At 43.9% G+C, this 19480-nt stretch overlaps 1 protein-coding gene across 2 annotated transcripts in view; it reads right to left on the reverse strand.

Annotated features, from left to right (window-relative positions):
* Window positions 1-17795, reverse strand: part of RDX (radixin) — an 84281-nt gene extending 66486 nt beyond the window's left edge. The window contains exons 1-3 of one of the 2 annotated variants that reach the window (XM_070077871.1): window positions 17614-17753; window positions 13117-13293; window positions 4372-4446 (exon numbers count right to left, since the gene is read on the reverse strand). In XM_070077871.1, the coding sequence (XP_069933972.1) occupies window positions 4372-4446; window positions 13117-13230 (189 nt within the window). In that variant the 5' untranslated portion in view covers window positions 13231-13293; window positions 17614-17753. Of the gene's footprint in view, window positions 1-4371; window positions 4447-13116; window positions 13294-17613 lie in introns of both variants that reach the window. The other variant, XM_051849641.2, reaches the window with a different exon arrangement.
* Window positions 17796-19480: the final 1685 nt, after the last annotated feature.

Below are 19480 nucleotides of genomic sequence, written 5' to 3' on the forward strand. Positions count from 1 at the left end.
TAGCAGGGAGCTAGATTGGAAGTGGAAGAGCCAGGACTAGAACTGGTGTCCATATCAGCACTGCAGGCAGTGGCTTCACCTACTACACCACAGCACCGACCCCTCTTCTATGCTTTTTAAAAACTGAGTTGTCTATTACTGAACTATAAAAGAAGTTTATATTGCAATTATTTTTTCTCATTCTGTCTTGTCTTTCCATTTTCTTATTGCTGTATTTCACAGAGCAAAAGTTCTTAACTTTTATTTTATTAACTATGAAATTTTGCCTACCCTAAGGCTGCAGATTTTTTTCCTATGCTTTCTTCTAGAAATTTTGTATTTTGGGCTTTTGTATTTTAGGTTTATGATCCATTAAAAAAGTTAATGTTTGCATAAACTGGAGACAAAAGTCAATGTTCATGTTTTTCTGAATATATAACTCTTCGTTCCAACATCACCTGTTAAAAAGAATTAGATTTCCTCATTGAATTACGTGACAACTTTTTAAAAAATCTTTTGAGGGGCTACTGCTGTGGCATAAGTAAAGGTGCCACTTGCAAAGCCAACATATTATATGGGCGCCGGTTCAAGTCCCAGCTGGTCCACTTCCAATCCAGTTCCCTACTAATGCACTTGGGAAAGCAGCAGAAGATGGCCCTAGTGCTTGGGACCCTGTACCCAATGGGAGACCTGGAAGAAGCCGCTGGCTCTTGGCTTGGCCATTTGGGAAGTGAACCAGTTGATATAAGATCTTTCTTTCTGTAACTCTGCCCTTCAATTAAGAAAACAAATGTCCAAGCAAAAATCTAATGAATACATTGTATCTATAGGTATATTTCTGTTCCACTGATTCTACTATGTATCCTTTCTCAATACCACAATACCTTGTTTTGGCAGCTTGAAAATAAGTATTGAAATCCAGTAATATACATTTCTCAACTGTATTTCAAAGTCTGTACATGTTCACTACAGAATCATTTTTTTTATTTAAAGATTTACTTATTTGAAAGGCAAAGTTACAGAGTCTGGGTGCAGGGAGGGGGGAGAGAAACACAAAGAGAGAGAGACACACAGAGAAAATAAATCTTCTGGCTCAATCCCCAATTGGATGGAACTGGGCAGGGCCAAAGTAAGGAACCTGGAATTCCATCCAAGTCTCATACTTGGGTGTAGGGGTCCAAGCACCAGGCTCATCCTCCACTGCTTTCCAAGGCACAATAGCAGGGAGCTGGATGAGAAGTGGAACAGTTGAGACTCAAACTGCTACTCATATGGTACCCCAAAATTCCAGGCTGCAAATTAACCTGCTGTACTACAATGTGGTCCTCAACTTTAATTTCTAGGTTTTTTTTTTAATTGATTTAGCTTTTCTATATAAATTTTGTTGTTTCCATACACACTTTGAATCAACTCAATTTTAACCAAAGAAACCTACCAGGACTCAATTCATTGGAATTGAATTAAATCTACCCATACATCTAGGCAGCTGACATCTTAATAACAATTTATAAATGTGTTTATAAACATTGAATTCTTCTCATTTAGTCTCTAATTCTTAAAAAAATATATTTCTTTTCATCTACTTGAAAAGCAGCTCAGAGACAGAGAGAGAGACAGAGAGAGAGAGAATGAATATGAAGGAATCATCTATTTGGCTGGGTCAGGCCAAAGCCAGAAGCCCAGTACTTCATCTGGGTCTCCTACCTGGGTGGCTAGGGCCCAAGCCCTTGGGCTATCATCTGCTGCTTTCCAGGAAGCTGGATCAGAAGTAGAGTAGCTAGGACTCAAACCAACACAGTAACAAGGAATGCCAGCATACCAAGCAGCGCTTAACCTGCTGTGCCACAACACCCACCTGAGAGTTCTAATTTCATACAGCAAGTGTTGAGTGTAGAGGTTTTAAACAGCACTTGCATATTTATTCCTAAGTATTTTATGGTATTGACGCTGTTGCCAATGTTACCACTGCTGTTAGTTCGTTTTTCAAACTTTGCTACTCCTCTGTAAAAAAAAAACCTTGATCTTTTCTAATATAACCTTATGTCTGATAATCCTGCTAAATTTAGTTATGAGTTCTAGTAGTTTGTTGATTTGTGAGGCTTTTCTACATAAACCAGGTCAACTGCAAACAGAAAATTTCACTTCTTCCTTCATGATCTTTGTGCCTTTTATTAATTTAATTTTATTCTTTCTCCACCAATGCATACTTTGTTACTAAACGAATATTTAAAGTAATTTCAAAATGATAATCCATGCCAGAAAATTCCAATAACAATAACCAACAATTTATTTAAAAATAGGCCAAAAGAAACATCACTGAGGGGCCAGCATTATGGAGCAGCGGGTTAGTCCACTGCCTGCAACACTGCCATCCCATATGAGCACCAGTTCATATCCCAACTGCTCCATTTCCAATCCAACTCCTTGCTGGGGAGACCCAGAAGCTCCTGGCTCCTGCGTGACCCAGCCCTGGCCACTGCAGACCCCAGGGCAGTGAACAAGTAGATAGAAGATCTCTCTCTCTCCAACTCTGACTTTCAACTAAATTTTTCAAAAAACCTTAAAAATCACTGAAAAAATGTCTTTTTTAAAGATTTTTTTTTATTTGAAAGGCAGTAATAGAGAAAGAGAAGGGGGTAGGAATAGAGGGAGGGAGGGAGGGAGGGAAAGAGGAGGGAGAAGGAGAGATGGATCTTCCATCTACTGGTTCACTCCCCAAATGGCTCCAATGGCCAGGGCTGAGCCAGGCCAAAGCCAGAAGCCAGGATGTTCTTCTGTACCACGTCTCCAATGTGAGTGCAGGGGCCCAAGCACTTGGGCCATCTTCCACTGCTTTTTTAATTCTAAAACTAAGTAAAATGATCACTAGTATACAAACTTAAGTCTGTGTAATATCAGTATCACTATCTTGAATGTGAAAACTAGAATTATAAAGAAATTAGTAATGCATGGATCTTCCTGACTTATTAATTCCTGTTGTTTAACAGTAAGTTACCCTTTACGGAGCATTGAATGTGTACCAGATTCCTCTAATCCTCACCAAATCTCCTTAAATGATTACTAATTATATCCTCAGTCTATACGTGAGGAAATTAAGAAGTGAACAAACTGAACCAAATCAACAAACGTCACCTGGATTAACTAGAAGAGCCAGGACAAACACTAAGTCAGTTTGACCCTCAGAACCCATAACTTTTTTTTAAAGATTTATTTACCTTATTATTTGATAGAGTTAAAAAGAGAAAGGGAAACAGAGAGAGAGAAGGATTTATTTACCTAATTTTATTATTTATTTGAAAGGCAGCAATACAGAGAGAGAAGGGGAGGAAAGGGAGATATCATCCCTCCACTGGTTCACTCCCCTAATGGCCAACACAGCCAGGGGCTGGGCCAGGAGCTTAGAAGTCCATCTACATCTCCCACATGGGTGGCAGGGGTCCAAGCAGCTGGGCCATTGTCCACTAATTTCTCAGGCACATAAGCAGGGAGCTGGATCAGAAGTGGAGCAGCCACGACTCCAACAAGCACTGCTATGATACTCTGGCATCACAGGCAATGGCTGAACCCACTGCACAACACCAGCCCCAGAACTCATAACTCTTAACCCTAACTGCAAATATAACCTTCAGCGTTACACTTGAGCATTAATCTAAAATAAATAACAGTGGAGTGGGCATTTGGCACAGCAATTAAGACACCATTTGAGATGTCAGCATTCCATGTTTTAGTGCCCGGGTTTGAGTCCCAACTTGGCTTCCAACTTTCTGTCAACACAGAGCTGGGAAGGCAGCAGCAACAGCTTAACTAGTTGCCATCCACATCAGATGACTCAGACTGAGTGCTCACCTCCTGGCTTCAGCTGGGCCCAGGCATTTGGGAAGTGAACCAGTAGACCAGAGTTCTCTGTGTATGTCTCTCTCCCCACCTTTCAAATCAAGGAAAATAACTCTTAAAAAACAGTAGTAAGGGGCTGGCACTGTGGCCTAGCAGGTAAAGCTGCCACCTGCAGTGCCGGCATCCCATATGGGCACCAGTTCAAGACCTGGCTACTCCTCTTCTGATCCAGCTCTCTGCTATGGCCTAGGAAAGCAGTAGAAGAAGGTCCAAGTCCTTGGGTCCCTGTACCCGCGTGGGAGACCCAGAAACTCCTGGATCCTGGCTTCGAATTGGCACAGCTCCGGCCGCTGTGGCCATGTGGGGCGAGAACCACCTCTCTCTCTCTCTGCCTCTCTGTAACTCTTTCAAATGAAAACAAAATGTAGTACAATAAATTATGGAAATAATAGTATATTTTTCTTTCAACAACTCTACCTTAATACCTTGCCTTGTTCCACAAAGACCTTCATGTTAATATCTTACTAAGTTGTATCAAAAGTAAGAAAACATACTTACTGGTTTCGGCATTTTCCTTCTCTTTTTGTTACCGTCTTTAAAATTCTTCACTTCTATGAATTCTACTGTCACCTCCTATTAAAAAGAAAATATAATTTATTATCCTTTATATAAGGTTTTTATTAACTAAGTTGTACAAAGTTAAAACATTTTAAAATGTGTTTAAAGTAACATGGAAGTCATTAATATTATTCTAATTTCAATGTTTCTAGCATTTCACATGCCCTAAAATATCTGTAATCTAGGATTTAAAATATCAGACAACTCAAGTAACATACCATAAAACATGCTGACCTACTAAATGTTTTAACTTCATCACAGACAACACAGAGCAAGAAAACATGACTGCTAAAGGTTCAAAGGCTATCTTCTTGAGTCGGGCTCATTCCTGCACCTAGCCCTGTTGAAAAGGGGACAGCAAAAGTGAGGTTAGATGGATTCAGACTCTAAAGAGATAAGCTCAGGAATACTTTGCAGCCTCTTTTTGGTACTACCACGAAGGGAATTCTGCTAACACAGTCTACAAATAGACTTTAAAAACAAAAAAAATTAGCCGGCGCCGTGGCTCAATAGGCTAATCCTCCGCCTTGCGGCGCCGGCACACCGGGTTCTAGTCCCGGTCAGGGCGCCGGATTCTGTCCCGGTTGCCCCTCTTCCAGGCCAGCTCTCTGCTATGGCCAGGGAGTGCAGTGGAGGATGGCCCAGGTGCTTGGGCCCTGCACCCCATGGGAGACCAGGAAAAGCACCTGGATCCTGGCTCCTGCCATCGGATCAGCGCAGTGCGCCGGCTGCAGCGGCGGCCATTGGAGGGTGAACCAACGGCAAAGGAAGACCTTTCTCTCTGTCTCTCTCTCTCTCACTGTCCACTCTGCCTGTCAAAAAAAAAAAAAAAAAAAAAAAAAAAAAAAAAAAAATTACTCCTACCCCCCACCCCCGCTTTTCAAAGCTTGAAAATCTGAAGAGAAAAATAAGTGATCTGCTTATTCATTTAAGGTATATAAAACAGACATAACCCTGCACACTAACAATCTCCATGCTATTCATTAGCAAGCTGGTGGCCTTCCCTGAAATTCAGAACTGCCTTTGAGACCAATGATAAATTGTATCTTTTCATCCTAAGAACAAATCTGAATCAAGGAGAATCACACAGGTAAATGTTCCTACTAAGAAGAAATATCTAGGGGGAGCCAGCGCTGTGGCGTAGCAGGTAAAGCCATGGCCCACAGTGCCGGCATCCCGTATGGGTGCCAGTATGCGTCCCAGCTACCCTGCTTCCGATCCAGCTCTGCTACAGCCTGGGAAAGCAGTAGAAGATGGCCCAAGTCCTGGGGCCCCTGCACTCGCATGGGTTACCCAGAAGAAGCTTCTGGCTTCAGATAGGCCCAGCTCCAGCCACTGCAGCCATTTGGGGAGTGAACCAGCAGATGGAAGACCTCTCTTTGTCTCTTTGTAACTATGCCTTTCAAATAAATAAATAAATCAGAAAGAGAGAGTGAGCGAGCGAGGAGGGGAGGGAGGGGGAGGCGAGGGAAGGAAAGGAAAAAAAAAAAAGAAGTATCTAGGTGCTGGCACTGTGGTGCAATGGGTAAAGCTACCTCCTGGAACACCAGCATCCCACATGGGTGCCAATTCGTGTCCCAGATGCCTCACTTCAGATCCAGCTCCCTGCTAATGGCCTGGGAAAAGCAGCTCAAGATGGCCCAAGCACTTAGGCCCCTGCTACCTACATGGGATAACCGGAAGATGCTCCTGACTCCTGGCTTCAGTCTAACCCAGCCCTGCAGTTGTGGCCTTTTGTCAGTATACCAGAGAACGTTAGATTATTCTTTCTTTCTCCTTGTTTCTCTCTCTCTAAGTGACTTTCAAATAAAAAAATCTTTTTTTAAAGCATCTAAATTGCATTCCCTCCTTATAAATGGCCAAAAAATCTAAAATTCTTAATCATTATTCGTTGCCCAGAAAAAAATATATTCCATCTTGAAAACCTACAGTAAGTGCTTTGTTAATCTATTACTGAGAATAAGTTTATCTCAGTAACATCTGTCAAGAAACTATTGATTATAGTAAACTACTATATAATTCATTTTGTGTTTTAAAATTATATTAATTCTTAAAATCCCGTAATTAATAAAAGTGAAACTACTCCATATTGAAATAAAAATGAAACACTGAAGTAAGTTCACTTCCCTGCATTTTACTCAATCATAACCAATTAACTTCTTCATAGAAGAACTTCCTTAGATATTTAACTGAATATCTCAATCTTTTCCAGGCTATCGCAATCTACATTCATCTATTTTTATGAATTAAATGTACTTCAGTCCAACTTTTTAAAATCTATACCCTCTTTTCATTCCAACTACCACTGCCTTCATTCAGCTCTTACCACTTCACATCTTGATTAAAACAGCCTCCAAACTGACCTGCTTTCCACACCATTTATAAGCCGGTAATCCCCAAATCTCTATCTCCACACCTGCTTGGCTAATTTGACTTGCTCAACACTTAAATGATTATCTCAAACATAACATGGCCAAAATACTTAATTCCCCATCCCATAGCTTTTCTACCAGGCTGGATGATTTATATGATTTTTTAAGTTGTTTATGGTATCCACATTCACCCATAATTTTTATCTCTACTGAATCTGAAGTCATGACCCTCTTTTTATTCCCAATACTATGTGCTGAAAGTTTATCAATTTTATTAGTCTAAAAATCAATTTTTGGTTTTGTTGACCTGGTACTTTCATTTTTCCCTCTTGTGAATTTCTGTCATTTTCCTAAACATTTTTCCTCTCACTAGTTGCTTTGGCTTACTCTCAAGCATTTTCTAATACCTAACATTGAAAGATTATCTAACTAATTAGGGGCCGGACCGTGGCTCACTTGGTTAATCCTCCACCTTGTGGCACCGGCATCCCATATGGGCACCAGGTTCTAGTCCCGGCTGCTCCTTTTCCACTCCAGCTCTCTGCTGTGGCCCGGGAGGGCAGTGGAGGATGGCCCAAATGCTTGGGCGCTTGCACCCACATGGGAGACCAGGAGGAAGCACCTGGCACCTGGCTCCTGGCTTCAGATCCACGCAGCGCCGGCCGTGGCAGCCATTTGGGGAGTGAACCAAAGGAAGGAAGACCTTTCTGTCTGTCTCTCTCACTGTCTATAACTCTGTCAGATAAATAAATAAAATTTAAAAAAAAGAAGCACCTAACTAATTTCTAGTCTTTTTTCTTTACTAACTCATGTATTAGGATCATAAACTAAATATGTCCAAAAATAAGGCAGCTCCAAATATAATCTCCCTAATTTGCCAGTGAAAATACTTAAAATACACTTTATTATTTATATAAAATCAAATGTATATTTGTAAAAAATTTTAAAAGCACATGATCTAAAAAATTGATAAAGAAATGCTCTTTGTATCATCTATTTCCTAGAACAATTTTAATCAAACTCCTTGAACATATATGAAATAAGAGTATCAATATCAAAATTTTGCCCACTTTTTGAATCACAATAGTTTTCTGGACTACAGAAGCACTTTTTAATTGATATATTACACAAGCACTAAAATTACTATTCCAGAGGCCAGTGTTGTGGCTCAGCAAGTTAAGCTGCCGCCAGCAACCACGTAGGCCATGTTTTGAGTACTTGCTTTCAGAACTGTTCTACTGAGGCCAGCTTGTGGCGCAGCAGGGAAAGTCAAAACCTGTGATGCCAGCATCCTATATGGATTCCAATTTGAGCCCTAGCTGCTCTAATTCCAATCCAGCTCCCTGTTCGGCCTCCATGTCTGGGCCCCTGCCACCCATGTGGGATACCCAGATGAAACTCCTGGCTTCAGCCTGGCTCAGCACAGGCTGTTGCAGCCATCAGGGGAGTTAATTCATGGATGAAGACCTGTTCTTGTCGCCCCCCCCACATACACCCCTCTGTAACTTTCAAATAAAAAACAAAAAAATAAAACAGAAACTGCTTTACCTTCCCAATAATTCTTTTATTCATCAGATAATTTTGATGAATTCTACAATGATCATAAAGAAGTCGAAGACGGGCCAGCGTCGCGGCTCAATAAGCTAATCCTACGCCTGTGGCGCCGGCACACCAAGTTCTAGTCCCGGTTGGGGCGCCGGATTCTGTCCCGGTTGCCCCTCTTCCAGGCCAGCTCTCTGCTGGGGCCCGGGAGTGCAGTGGAAGATGGCCCAAGTCCTTGGGCCCTGCACCCCATGGGAGACCAGGAGAAACACCTGGCTCCCGGCTTTGGATCAGTGTGGTGCACCGGCCGCAGCGCGCTGGCCGCGGTGGCCATTGGAGGGTGAACCAACGGCAAAGGAAGACCTTTCTCTTTCTCTCTCTCTCTGTCCACTCTGCCTGTCAAAATAAATAAATAAATAAATAGATGAATTTGAAGACAATCATTCCCTCAACATCTCAAATTTAGGGGCCAGCATTGTGGTGTAGTAGGCTAAGCCTCTTCCTGCGGTGCCAGCATCCCACACAGGCACCAGTTCAGTTCATGTCCCAGCTGCTCCTCTTTCTGATCCAGCTCTCTGCTAACAGTCTGGGAAGGTAGTGGACGACGGCCCGAGTGTTTGGGCCTCTGCACCCACATGAGAGACCCAAAAGAAGCTCTTAGTTTCGGATTAGCTCAGTTTGGGCCACTGCAACCATTTGGGGAATGAACCAGTGGACAGAAGACCTTTTTCTCTGTCTCTCCTCTGTCTATAACTCTACCTCTCAAAGAAATAAGTAAAATCTTTCCCCTTCCCTCATAACTGTTGAGGCAAAATGTCCTCCCTCTGCCTTCAGTTTTCTTATACTGAATTTGTAAGCTTATGAAATTAATTTTCTGAGTTTCCCCAAGTCTTAATTTTCTCACCACTATTAAAATATCTCAAAAGGAGTCTTCCCTACCTCTTTCCTATACTGACTCCCCCAGAAGCAGTGAAATGCCAGCAACATACCCTGCAAGTAGTCTAAAAAATGCAGCCAGCATACATGTCTCCCATTTCTACATTACCCATGTGAATATGTACTCAAATACAGGGCTACAGATTACAGACAAGACATTCATATAAAAAAATTATTTTTGTCCTGTAACTCTGAGAGTGACCCTAAAACAGCCTCCTCTCCACCTCATACAAGGGAAAAACAGTTGGACTCTGTCAACTGCTCAACAGACTGGCCACCTGCCAGGTGGTAAAATAGACACTACTAAGTGCAGTCCACTCTGAGGCTAAAATAATTAAAACAAGACTGCATAATTTTATGTTTAAAATATTCTTCTCCCCAAGCTTAAATGTAATTATTTTCCATCTTTTGGGACTCAGAAACAATGTCTAAATACAACTCTGATCTCTCCAGAGACAAAAAAAATTCCAGAGGAACTCCCCTGCCAATTTACTGGGAGGTTGGAAAGCAGTACAGCAAAGTATAAACTAAATTAATAAGGTAACTCTGAAAGTCAAATCAACACAGTGACAGCATGCACAAAGGAAGTTCTTAGTTGGATTTTGTTTTCCCCTTGCATACAGCACTCCTAGAAAAGTAATTTTTTTTTTTTTTTGACAGGCAGAGTTAGACAGTGAAAGAGAGAGACAGAGAGAAAGGTCTTCCTTCCATTAGTTCACCCCCAAAATAGCTGCTACAGCTGGAGCACTGCGCCGATCCGAGCCAGGAGCTTCTCCTGGTCTCCCATGGGGTGCAGGGCCCAAGCACTTGGGCCATCCTCCACTGCACTCCCGGGCCCCAGCAGAGAGCTGGCCTGGAACAGGGGCAACCAGGACAGAATCCGGCGCCCTGACCGGGAATGGAACCCTGGGTGCCGGCGCCGCAGACGGAGGATTAGCCTACTGAGCCACGGCGCTGGCCAGAAAAGTAATTTTTAAATATATAATATATACAATTCCCCAAAAAAATTATAATTGAAGATATTATTAAAATAAGACACAAATTTATGATATAGTAATACTTATAATTTGTGTTACTTTATTAATATATTAAATAACTACCTAACGGATCTAACAACTATACTTTAAAGTAATGATAAATATAAATGTCATTTTGGGATAACTGTAATATATTATAAAAATACATGCAAGCGAGGCCAGCACTGTGGCACAGCAGGTAAAGCCACCACCTGTGGTGCTGGTATCGCATATGGGCGCCGGTTTGAGTCCCGGCTGCTCCACTTCCGATCCAGCTCTCTGCTATGGCCTGGGAAAGCAGTAGAGAATGGCCAAAGTCTTTGGGCCCCTGCACCCACGTGGGAGACATGGAGGAAACTCCTGGTTCCTGGCTTCAAATCGGGGCAGCTCCAGCCTTTGCAGCCACTTGGGGAGTGAACCAACAGATAGAAGACCTCTCTCTCTCTTTCAGATACATACATAAATCTTAAAAAAAATACATGCAATCTATTAGAAACAGTATCTGGTATTGCTAATGCTTCTACTGCCTACATTCATAAGAGAAAATATGTAAACACAGATTTAATATTTCCCTATCCAAGCTTACAAATTTCCAGTTTTAAATTTTCTAATGAAGAACTATGCTGAGGGTTGGCACTGTGGCATAGTGGGTAGAGCCGCCACCTGTAGTGCCAGCATCCCATATGGGTGCCAGTTCTAGTCCCGGCTGCTCTACTTCCGATCCAGCTCTTTGCTATGGCCTGGGAAAGCAGCAGAAGATGGCCCAAGTCCTTGGGCCCCTGCACTCACGTAGGAGACCAGGAGGAAGCTCCTGGATCCTGGCTTCGGATCAGCCCAGCTCCAGCTGCTGTGGCTATCTGGGGAGTGAACCAGAGGATAGAAGACCTCTCTCTCTGCCTCTGTACTCTGCCTTTCAAATAAATAAACCTTAAAAAAAAAAAAAAAAACTGAGCTTATTTCAACTCAGTGTTAATACTAAATTTAGGGCTGGCATTATGGCATAGCAGGTTAAGCTTCTGCCTACAGCACTGGCATCCCATATGAGTGCCAGTTTAAGCCCCAGCTGCTCCATTTCCAATCCAGCTGCCTACTAATGTGCCTGAGGAAGTAGTGGAAGATGGCCAAGTGCTTAGAGACCTGGACCCACATGGAAGACCCAAAAGAAGCTCCTGGCTCCTGGTTTTGGTCTGGTTCTGGCCATTGCAGCCATTTGAAGAGTGAAGCAGTAAATGGAAGACCCCGCTCTCTCTTTCAAGTAAATAAATCTCCAAAAAAGTTAAACTAATAGCAATAATAATGTACTTTTTCCTAAATAATTCCATGTAATGCATATATGTTTAGAAATGGAAAAACAGAGCTGGCAGTGTGGCACAGCCAGTTAAGCCACTATCTGCAACACTGGCATCTGATGTAAGTACTGGTTCCAAGACCCAGCTGCTCTACTTCGGATCCAGCTTCCTGCTATCACATCCTGGAAAGACAGCAGAAGATGGTTCAAGTGTTTGGGCCCCTGCTACTAATGCTGTAGACCCAGATGGCAATCCAGGCTCCTGTCTTCTGATTGGCTCAGCCCTGGCTGTGGTGGTCATTCAGGGACTGAATTAGATGGAAGCTCTCTCTCTTATCTCTCGTCTCTCTGTGTAATTATGCCTTAAATAAATAAATAAACCTTTTAAAAAATGAAAAATAAATATTTATGTAAGTCACTCAGGGATCAGGAAAGAAGCAAAAGACTCAACACAATGAATTCTCCCAAAATAATTCTGTATTTCATGTACTTCAAAACAGCATATATAAAGGGCCGGCCCCATGGCGCAGGCATCCCATATGGGTGCCAGTTCTAGTCCCAGCTGCTCCTCTTCCAATCCAGCTCTCTGCTATGGCCTGGGAAAGCAGTAGAAGATGGCCCAAGTGGGTGGGTCCCTGCACCCATGTGGGAGACTCGGAAGAAGCTCCTGGTTCCTGGCTCCAGTCATTGCAGCCATTTGGGGAGTGAACCAACGGAAGGAAGACCTTTCTCTGTCTCTTCCTCTCACTGTCTGAAACGCTACCTCTCAAATAAATAAAATCTTTAAGATAAATAAACAAAATAGCATATATTCTAGTAGCTTCTTTCTAAAACAGAACAAACATACTTCTTAAATATCTTTAGACAATATTCTCTCATGCAGTCAATACACCTGTATGGTAGTACTGTTTTACTATAAAAAACCATTTAAAAGTCATAGATATGTAAGCAATTTAGTTGTATTGTGTTAAAGTAAAACTTTATTTATGAAAACTGGAAGGAGGCTGGATTTAACCTACAAACCATATTTTATCAAGAATTTTAGGGGCTGGTGCTGTGAAATTAAGCCTCTGTCTGCGGGCCGGCACCCCTTATGGGCACTGGTTTGTGTCCAGGCTGCTTTGCTTTCCCAGCTGGCCTGGGAAATCTTTGGGTCCCTACACCCACCTGGGAGACCCGGAAGATCTTGGCTCCTGGTTTTGGATCGGCTCGGCTCCAGCAACTGCAGCCATTTGGGGAGTGAACCAGCAGATGGAAGACCTCTCTCTGTCTCTGTCTCTGTCTCTATCTTTAACTCTGCCTCTCAAATAAATCTTAAAAAAAAAAAATTTCACTAAGTATCAATACTTTCAATACCATAATTAACTAAAACTGTCCCCAATATGCCACAAACTCATTCTCCCTAAACTAACTGTGAATGTTTACGTATGATAGATCAATCTTGGATCCGATCTTGGGTGCAAGCAAGAGAGAACCAAGACAAATAATCTAATAGGAACAGAGCTGGCAGAAAGCACCACTCCATACATACCTTTATCAGTGACTGGTAAGGTACGAATGTGCCCCAATCCTGGCCAATGAGACATCTGCTGGAGTGAGGCGGAGAGCAATTTCCAGAGAGGCAGCCCCTCTTATACCTTTGCATATTGGATGCTGGTTCTTACAGCAGGCAAACTGGCACACAGGGAAGGCGGTCTCAGCCATGAAGCTGATGGGAAGATCACAGGACAGAACTGTACACAGAATGGGTCCTGGGTGCCATACCTGTGCCATTCTTGGGCCTTTGGACTTTATTATGTAATGTTACATCTCTTTACTATTTAAGTAAATTCAATAATATTTATCTGTTATTTGCAACCTAAGAATTTTAAGTGATATAAGGGCTCAAAACTGAAGATTTGCTCACTTCAAAGTCACCTACAGCTAATCCTATTTAACAAATTATTCACAAAGACACACTGAAGGTCCAGACAACCCATAAAGATTTCCTAAAACTCAGGGGGAAAAGTTTGCATCAATCACTGTCAAAGAAGTTCATTACCTTGTAACTTTTACAATCTTGGGTAAATAATAAATAATGTAGTACCTCATTCCTGGGTACTGTGTCTAAAATATTCTTTCAGTAAAATGGTTTTCTGCAAATCACGAGTTGGCAAACTTTCAGAGAATAAATATTAAAGTATTTATGTATGGGAGTGGGCACCCAGTTAGGCTGTGGCTTAGGATGCCCACATCGCATACCAGAGTACCAGTTTGCACCTGAGCTCCTCCACTTCTGACCCAGGTTCCTGTTAACACACCTGGGAAAGGAGAGGGTGAAGACTCAAGTACTTGAGATCCTGCCACCCAGTGGGAAACTGTGATGAAGTTCCTGACTCCCAGCTTCTACCTAGCTCAGCCCTTGCTGTTCTAAGCATTTGAGGAGTCAAACAGCAGATGAAAAAAATATCTCTTTCTCCCTCTGACACTGCTTTTCAAAGAAAAATAAATCTTTAAAAAAATTTTATGATTTTTCTGAACCATATATACTGCCACTATAGCTCAAAAGCCACCACACAAACATGTAAATAAATGGGCTTGTATGAGTAAGCTTTCCAATAAAACTTTTATCTACAAAAACAAGCAAGCAGGCTGGATTTGGCTCACCAGTCAACAGGGCACTGACCCTTGCTCTAAATGGTTAACAGTAACTAAATTATCTTTCTCAAATTGAGTGTACTACAACTCCAACACTGTCTCTTATTTCAAATGCATATAAACTACACAGAAAAGTAACTAGCATTTCTTTATCATTAGAACATTAGCTACCAGATTAACATATAAATTAGAACTTAAAATACACAATTTAGAATTATATTATAAAAGGTTGCCAATACTGCAGTAGAAAAATATAAAACCTTTATACAAATTTATATTCTCTACCTATTAAGTAAAAATATCTCAAATTAGTGAACCTGCAAGGACTTCTACACACAATTGCTGTTCAATGAAAAAAAAAAGAAGCCCTACACAAGCCCTAACCTGTATGAATCTATTTCAAGGAGTTGACACACTAGAGTTCACAATTAAATGGAATGAAGAAATAAAAGGAGTGAAATCATATGAACAATCCCATTAAAAGATACACAAATATAAGCACTCTATGGACATTTCAAATCATCTATCCCTTTTCCCAAATGACATCATTTATCACTGATATTTAAACACTACACACTCCAGAAAATGAAAAGTGAACATCATATTCAATCACTAATCAAGAAAATCTATTTAAGTATATACACCATTTTGAGAATTAGAACAGGAAATTCCATTGTGTGCTTTCATTCAAATGATGAAAATCTGAGAAGTATGATTTGCTCAATGTTTAATACAAGCAATAAATGCCCATTCAATATTTGTTACAATATAACCTTTTTTTAAACAAACTAAAAATCACAAATAAGGGATACAAAGTATGTTTACCCTTGCTTGTTTCTTGTCATTTTCTATACCCAAGGAATTGCTAACAGCAATTACCTATGATAAACAAGTCTGGGCAAAAGGAAGGGATGGGGCATTCTGAGGAATAAGGACTTTTTCCTTTTTCCTTTACAACCTTCTGGATTTTTTTACTTTATTACTTTCGTTGTTTTAAAATACAGATTCAATATGAATACTGCAAAATACACTAGGAAACATGGGCTTTCTCTAAAATAGACTAGAAACTGAGGGATTCCCTGGGGGTCACATTGGACACCTCCACAGCCAAAGAACTCGGAAAAGCTCCGGCAACAGCCTTTAGCCAATCAGCAAGGCCAGCCTCTTAGGGGGAGACTCCACAGCAACCCAATCCAGCTCCACTGAATCCTGTACTCCACGGGGTACTCTCAGGGTAACTAGGCAGAGCTCTCCAACTCTTGGTCTGCAGAGAGCACCAAGCCGTCCAAGAGACGGACTTCCCTGCCTTCCTGGCACCGACATCAAACTCCACTAGCTATACCCTACAGAAATGTTCCACCCGCATAATGCAGGCTTCACAACATTAACAGAACATAACTTGTTCTGTTGCCAAATGGGAAATATTTGTTAGGATGTGCCCCCATTTTTTAATAGAGTAAGTTAAAATGCATTAAATTAAAAATGGATTAAAAACCATCATTTCAACACTTCAGACTATTACATTATATCACATGTAGTATATAAAATATTAAGAAATGAAACGTAAAATTTAAAAAAAGGTTTTCATTTCAAGAGCCTGTCAAAGACAAAATTGAATAATGAAACCCAACTCTGCTTTGGGAATGGGAAATAAGCCTGTTCCCCATCTCCGAGACTGAAAGTTAGTGAGGTGAAGACCAAAGGCTGACATTTCTTACCACCACAAGAAAAAGCATCCAACTAAGCTCCATTTGAGCAACCATAACTTGCAAAACAGACTCAATGTATTTCCCCTACAGCAAAACAAATTCAATCTATTCTACAAGTTATTTGAGCCTCCGCTACCTTCTCCTCCATGTGAAGCAATACAGCAATGCACAAAACAATGTATATCACCCCTAAGCCTGAGAATTAGATACTATTTAAAAGCCATACTCAAATGCTGTCTCACTCAGAGAGCCTTCAAAGTCTTCTTTATGTATTCACTCCTTACTAACGATATATCGACTGTTGGTTAAATTCCATAATTAAAAAAAAAAAAAAAGAGCAGCTAAGCAAAGAAAACAAGGTCAGTGCACTCCTTTTTGCAATACACTACTAACTTCAAAGAAAGCGTCCTGCATTTTGTGGTATTTGGAGTAAATTAGTGTGTCTGACAGATAAAGCACACTGGGGAAACCAAAGAAATCCTGAAGTTATAAAACTAATCCTGATTTTCAGTCTCTCTTCTCAAATCCAATCATGCTGTTTTGGCAAACGGATTAAGCCATTATTTATCTAGCCAAATGAACAGGGCAATTGTTTGTTCTGAGCGCCGTCCATCATATAAAAGAATGTTTGGTGTTCTAAAAAAAAAAAAATGTATGCTCCGTCAACAATAGATTGTAATGTCTATGTCGAAGTACTCGTTTGTCAAATAAGCCCTTATTATCTCAGCCTTCTTCATTTACATCACGCCGGTCTCAGGGCCACGAGACTGCGAGGGAGCGAATACTCCATCCCAAACAGCAACTGTGTTCTAAAACCCATTTACGACGAAGTGGCCTTTTCACACATTTTCAATCTCATTAAGAGAAAAACAAATACTGCGAGCGCTTAAGGAAACCTATCTGTACAGGAACTGGTGCGCTCTATTGAAACTCAAATAATGCACTGCCGCCTTTCAAAGTTCGCCCGGGAAGCGAGCTTGCAGCCCTTTAAAAAAGGGGGGGGGGGGGAGTGTAATACACTGAACTAGTCTGGTGGGGTCTACAGCTCCTAGACGTGGGGTCCTGGGCTGCGGGAGAAAGTTCAGGGCTGCGGGGCCCCGCGGCGGCGGCGGCAGCAGCAGGTAGCGCGCGGCCCGGCGGCCCGGCCTCGCGCGTGCGGCCGGCGGGAGCGGCTGCCGCCCCAAACCCTGTAATGCAACATCCCTCTGCCAGTAGGGCGGAACGCACGCTCTCTAGTAATTCAACACCCCCTGACTTTCCAACGCAAGGCCGAAGTCCCAATAAATGCCTTTCCTGCACGGCAAAATAACAATTCTGCCCTCGCTCAATGGGAGCTGCATTTTTCAAAGTACCCTCGGGACCGCGGCAGCCCGAGCCGGGGCCCAGTCCCGGCGGCGGGAACAGACCGAGGCCGACGCCGAGGGCTGACTCCACGCCCCGCCGGAGCAGAAACGTGCGGCCGCGGGGCGACTCTGGCCCGGTCCCGGCACGTTCGGGCTGGGCCTCGGGGGTCCCGCCTGCCCGGGAGCGGCCTGACCGGCCCGGCAGTCCCAACGGCGGCGGCGGGGCGCGCCAAAGGCCCTGGCGGCAGCGCGGGCCCCGCAACTTCTCGCCGCCACCTCAGCGTCTCCGGCCGAGCCCGGGAGCGGGGAGTGGGGGAAGGGAGAGCACCGGCGGCTTACCCCGAGAGGGAGCGGCTCCTGGCCGCCCGGCGTGTAGGTAAGCGCTGCGCGGCGGCGCCCCGCGGCGTGCCTACGGCAGAGAAGCAGAGACTGTGGTCCGAGCGCTGGGCAGCGGAAGAGAAGAGGCGCCGCCGCCACCGCAGACAGCTCCGCAATATGGCCGCCCGGCGCCTCCTCGGGGGAAAGGCGGGGCTGCCCCGCGCCCCCCGCCTCCCCCTGCCGGCCGCCCGGCCCCGCGCGGCGCGGCCTGAGAACCGACGCCGCCGCCACCGCCGCTGCCGCGCGCGCGGGCCGCCCCGCCCCGCCCCACCCCTCCCCTCCGGCCGTGAGCCCGAGGCCTCGCGCGGGGCGGTGCCGCGGGGGTCGCGGGCCCGGGAGGCGGGGAAACGCGAGGGGCAAAGCGGTGGGCCTGGGAGCCCCCGAGAGGAGCGGGCGAGCGCGCGCAGGAGGGGCGAGCCCTTGGCAGGGAGGACCGGGCTTGGGCGAAGCCTGCGGTTCAGGGGAGCGGAGTGCCCAGCCCAGAGCTCGGAGTGCGCCCGCCGCCTCCCCCGCGAGTGGAAACTTGAAACTCCCGCTGGTGCCAGCCGACTCGCTGAGGGCGGTGCCATCGCCCCGAGGAGGAGTTCTTCTTCCCTGGGGAGTCGGGGCGCAGCTCGGGCGTGTCTGTTGGCACCGAAGAGCCTGCACTGGGAGAGCGGACCGGGCCTACCTGCGTGGAAGCGGTGCTTTGCGACGCAGAGCGTTTAAATTGTGTTAGCAGGTTTTAACTAACCAGAAAAACTCGCTTTTTCAGGGGCAGGCTTTGAACCCCACCCATGTCTCCCTGGGTATAGCCCCAATCGGGAGTACGAATTTTGAGCCAAGCAAGGATGGTGTGTGATGATTTATTTACCCACAACATTCTTGGGCTGTGGGAAGGAGGGCCCCCAAGGAGCAGACAAACCTAAATTATTCCAGACTGGGAGGGTCCTGCGGTCATGGTGGGACCCCCTCGCTTCAGTTGCGGTCTGGGGCTAGAGAGAAAGCTCACGAGCTGTGGTTCAGGGTCCTGCCACCTACTCCAGTCCTGCTGCCTCCTCTCCGTGTTTTCTGTTAGGATTCGAAGAGCAAACAAAACTTGCAGAGCAGGTACCAACAGCAATGCACAAAACCTGATTAGCGCTGCTCTCCCTGTTCGCAACAATTTATTTAAGTGTACATTTTGTTAACAAACTTTACATTCAAATAGCAAAAGTTCAAGAGCACACTTAATTTTACAGAGCAAATAATTTATATCCTTTCTGCCTTCGCATTTGCCTTCGCTGAGATGGTGGCTTCTCCAGGAACCCTCTCTGCAAATGACTTTAACTAAGCTTTCTCTTGAGTGTCCATCGTTGCCCTTGGAGACCTCTCCTAACAATTAAACGCCCCTAGGGACTCAAGGGTTAACCTCAAAGACCTTTCAATTGCAAATTCCTCAAGGATGAAAACCAGGTGTGTGCTTTGTAACCAAACAGGTTTATGTAGTTGTTTTCTATTATTATTGTTATGCGGTTTTTAGAGACCACCAAGAAGTTACTCCCAGGCCTCTCTCAGTGCTCCCCACCCCACCCCCTGCATCAGGTTCTTGCACAACTGGTTGCAGGCGTGAAGAGTCAAAATGTAAATTCCTAAACAGAACACTAATCAGACAAAAGTATGTAAAGGCACTTCTACAACCGGAAAAAGAGTCACTATGGTTGGGCACGTGCCAGGCACTAATGTGAAACTTAAAAAAAAAAAAAAAAAGATTGATTTGAGAGAGAGGGAGAGACAGAGATCTCCCAACAGCTGGTTGACTCCCCAAATGGCCGCAACCCAGACTGGGCCAGGCCAAAGCTAGGAGTTT

Source organism: Oryctolagus cuniculus, chromosome 1 (assembly GCF_964237555.1).
Source record: "Oryctolagus cuniculus chromosome 1, mOryCun1.1, whole genome shotgun sequence".
Lineage (NCBI taxonomy): Eukaryota > Metazoa > Chordata > Mammalia > Lagomorpha > Leporidae > Oryctolagus > Oryctolagus cuniculus.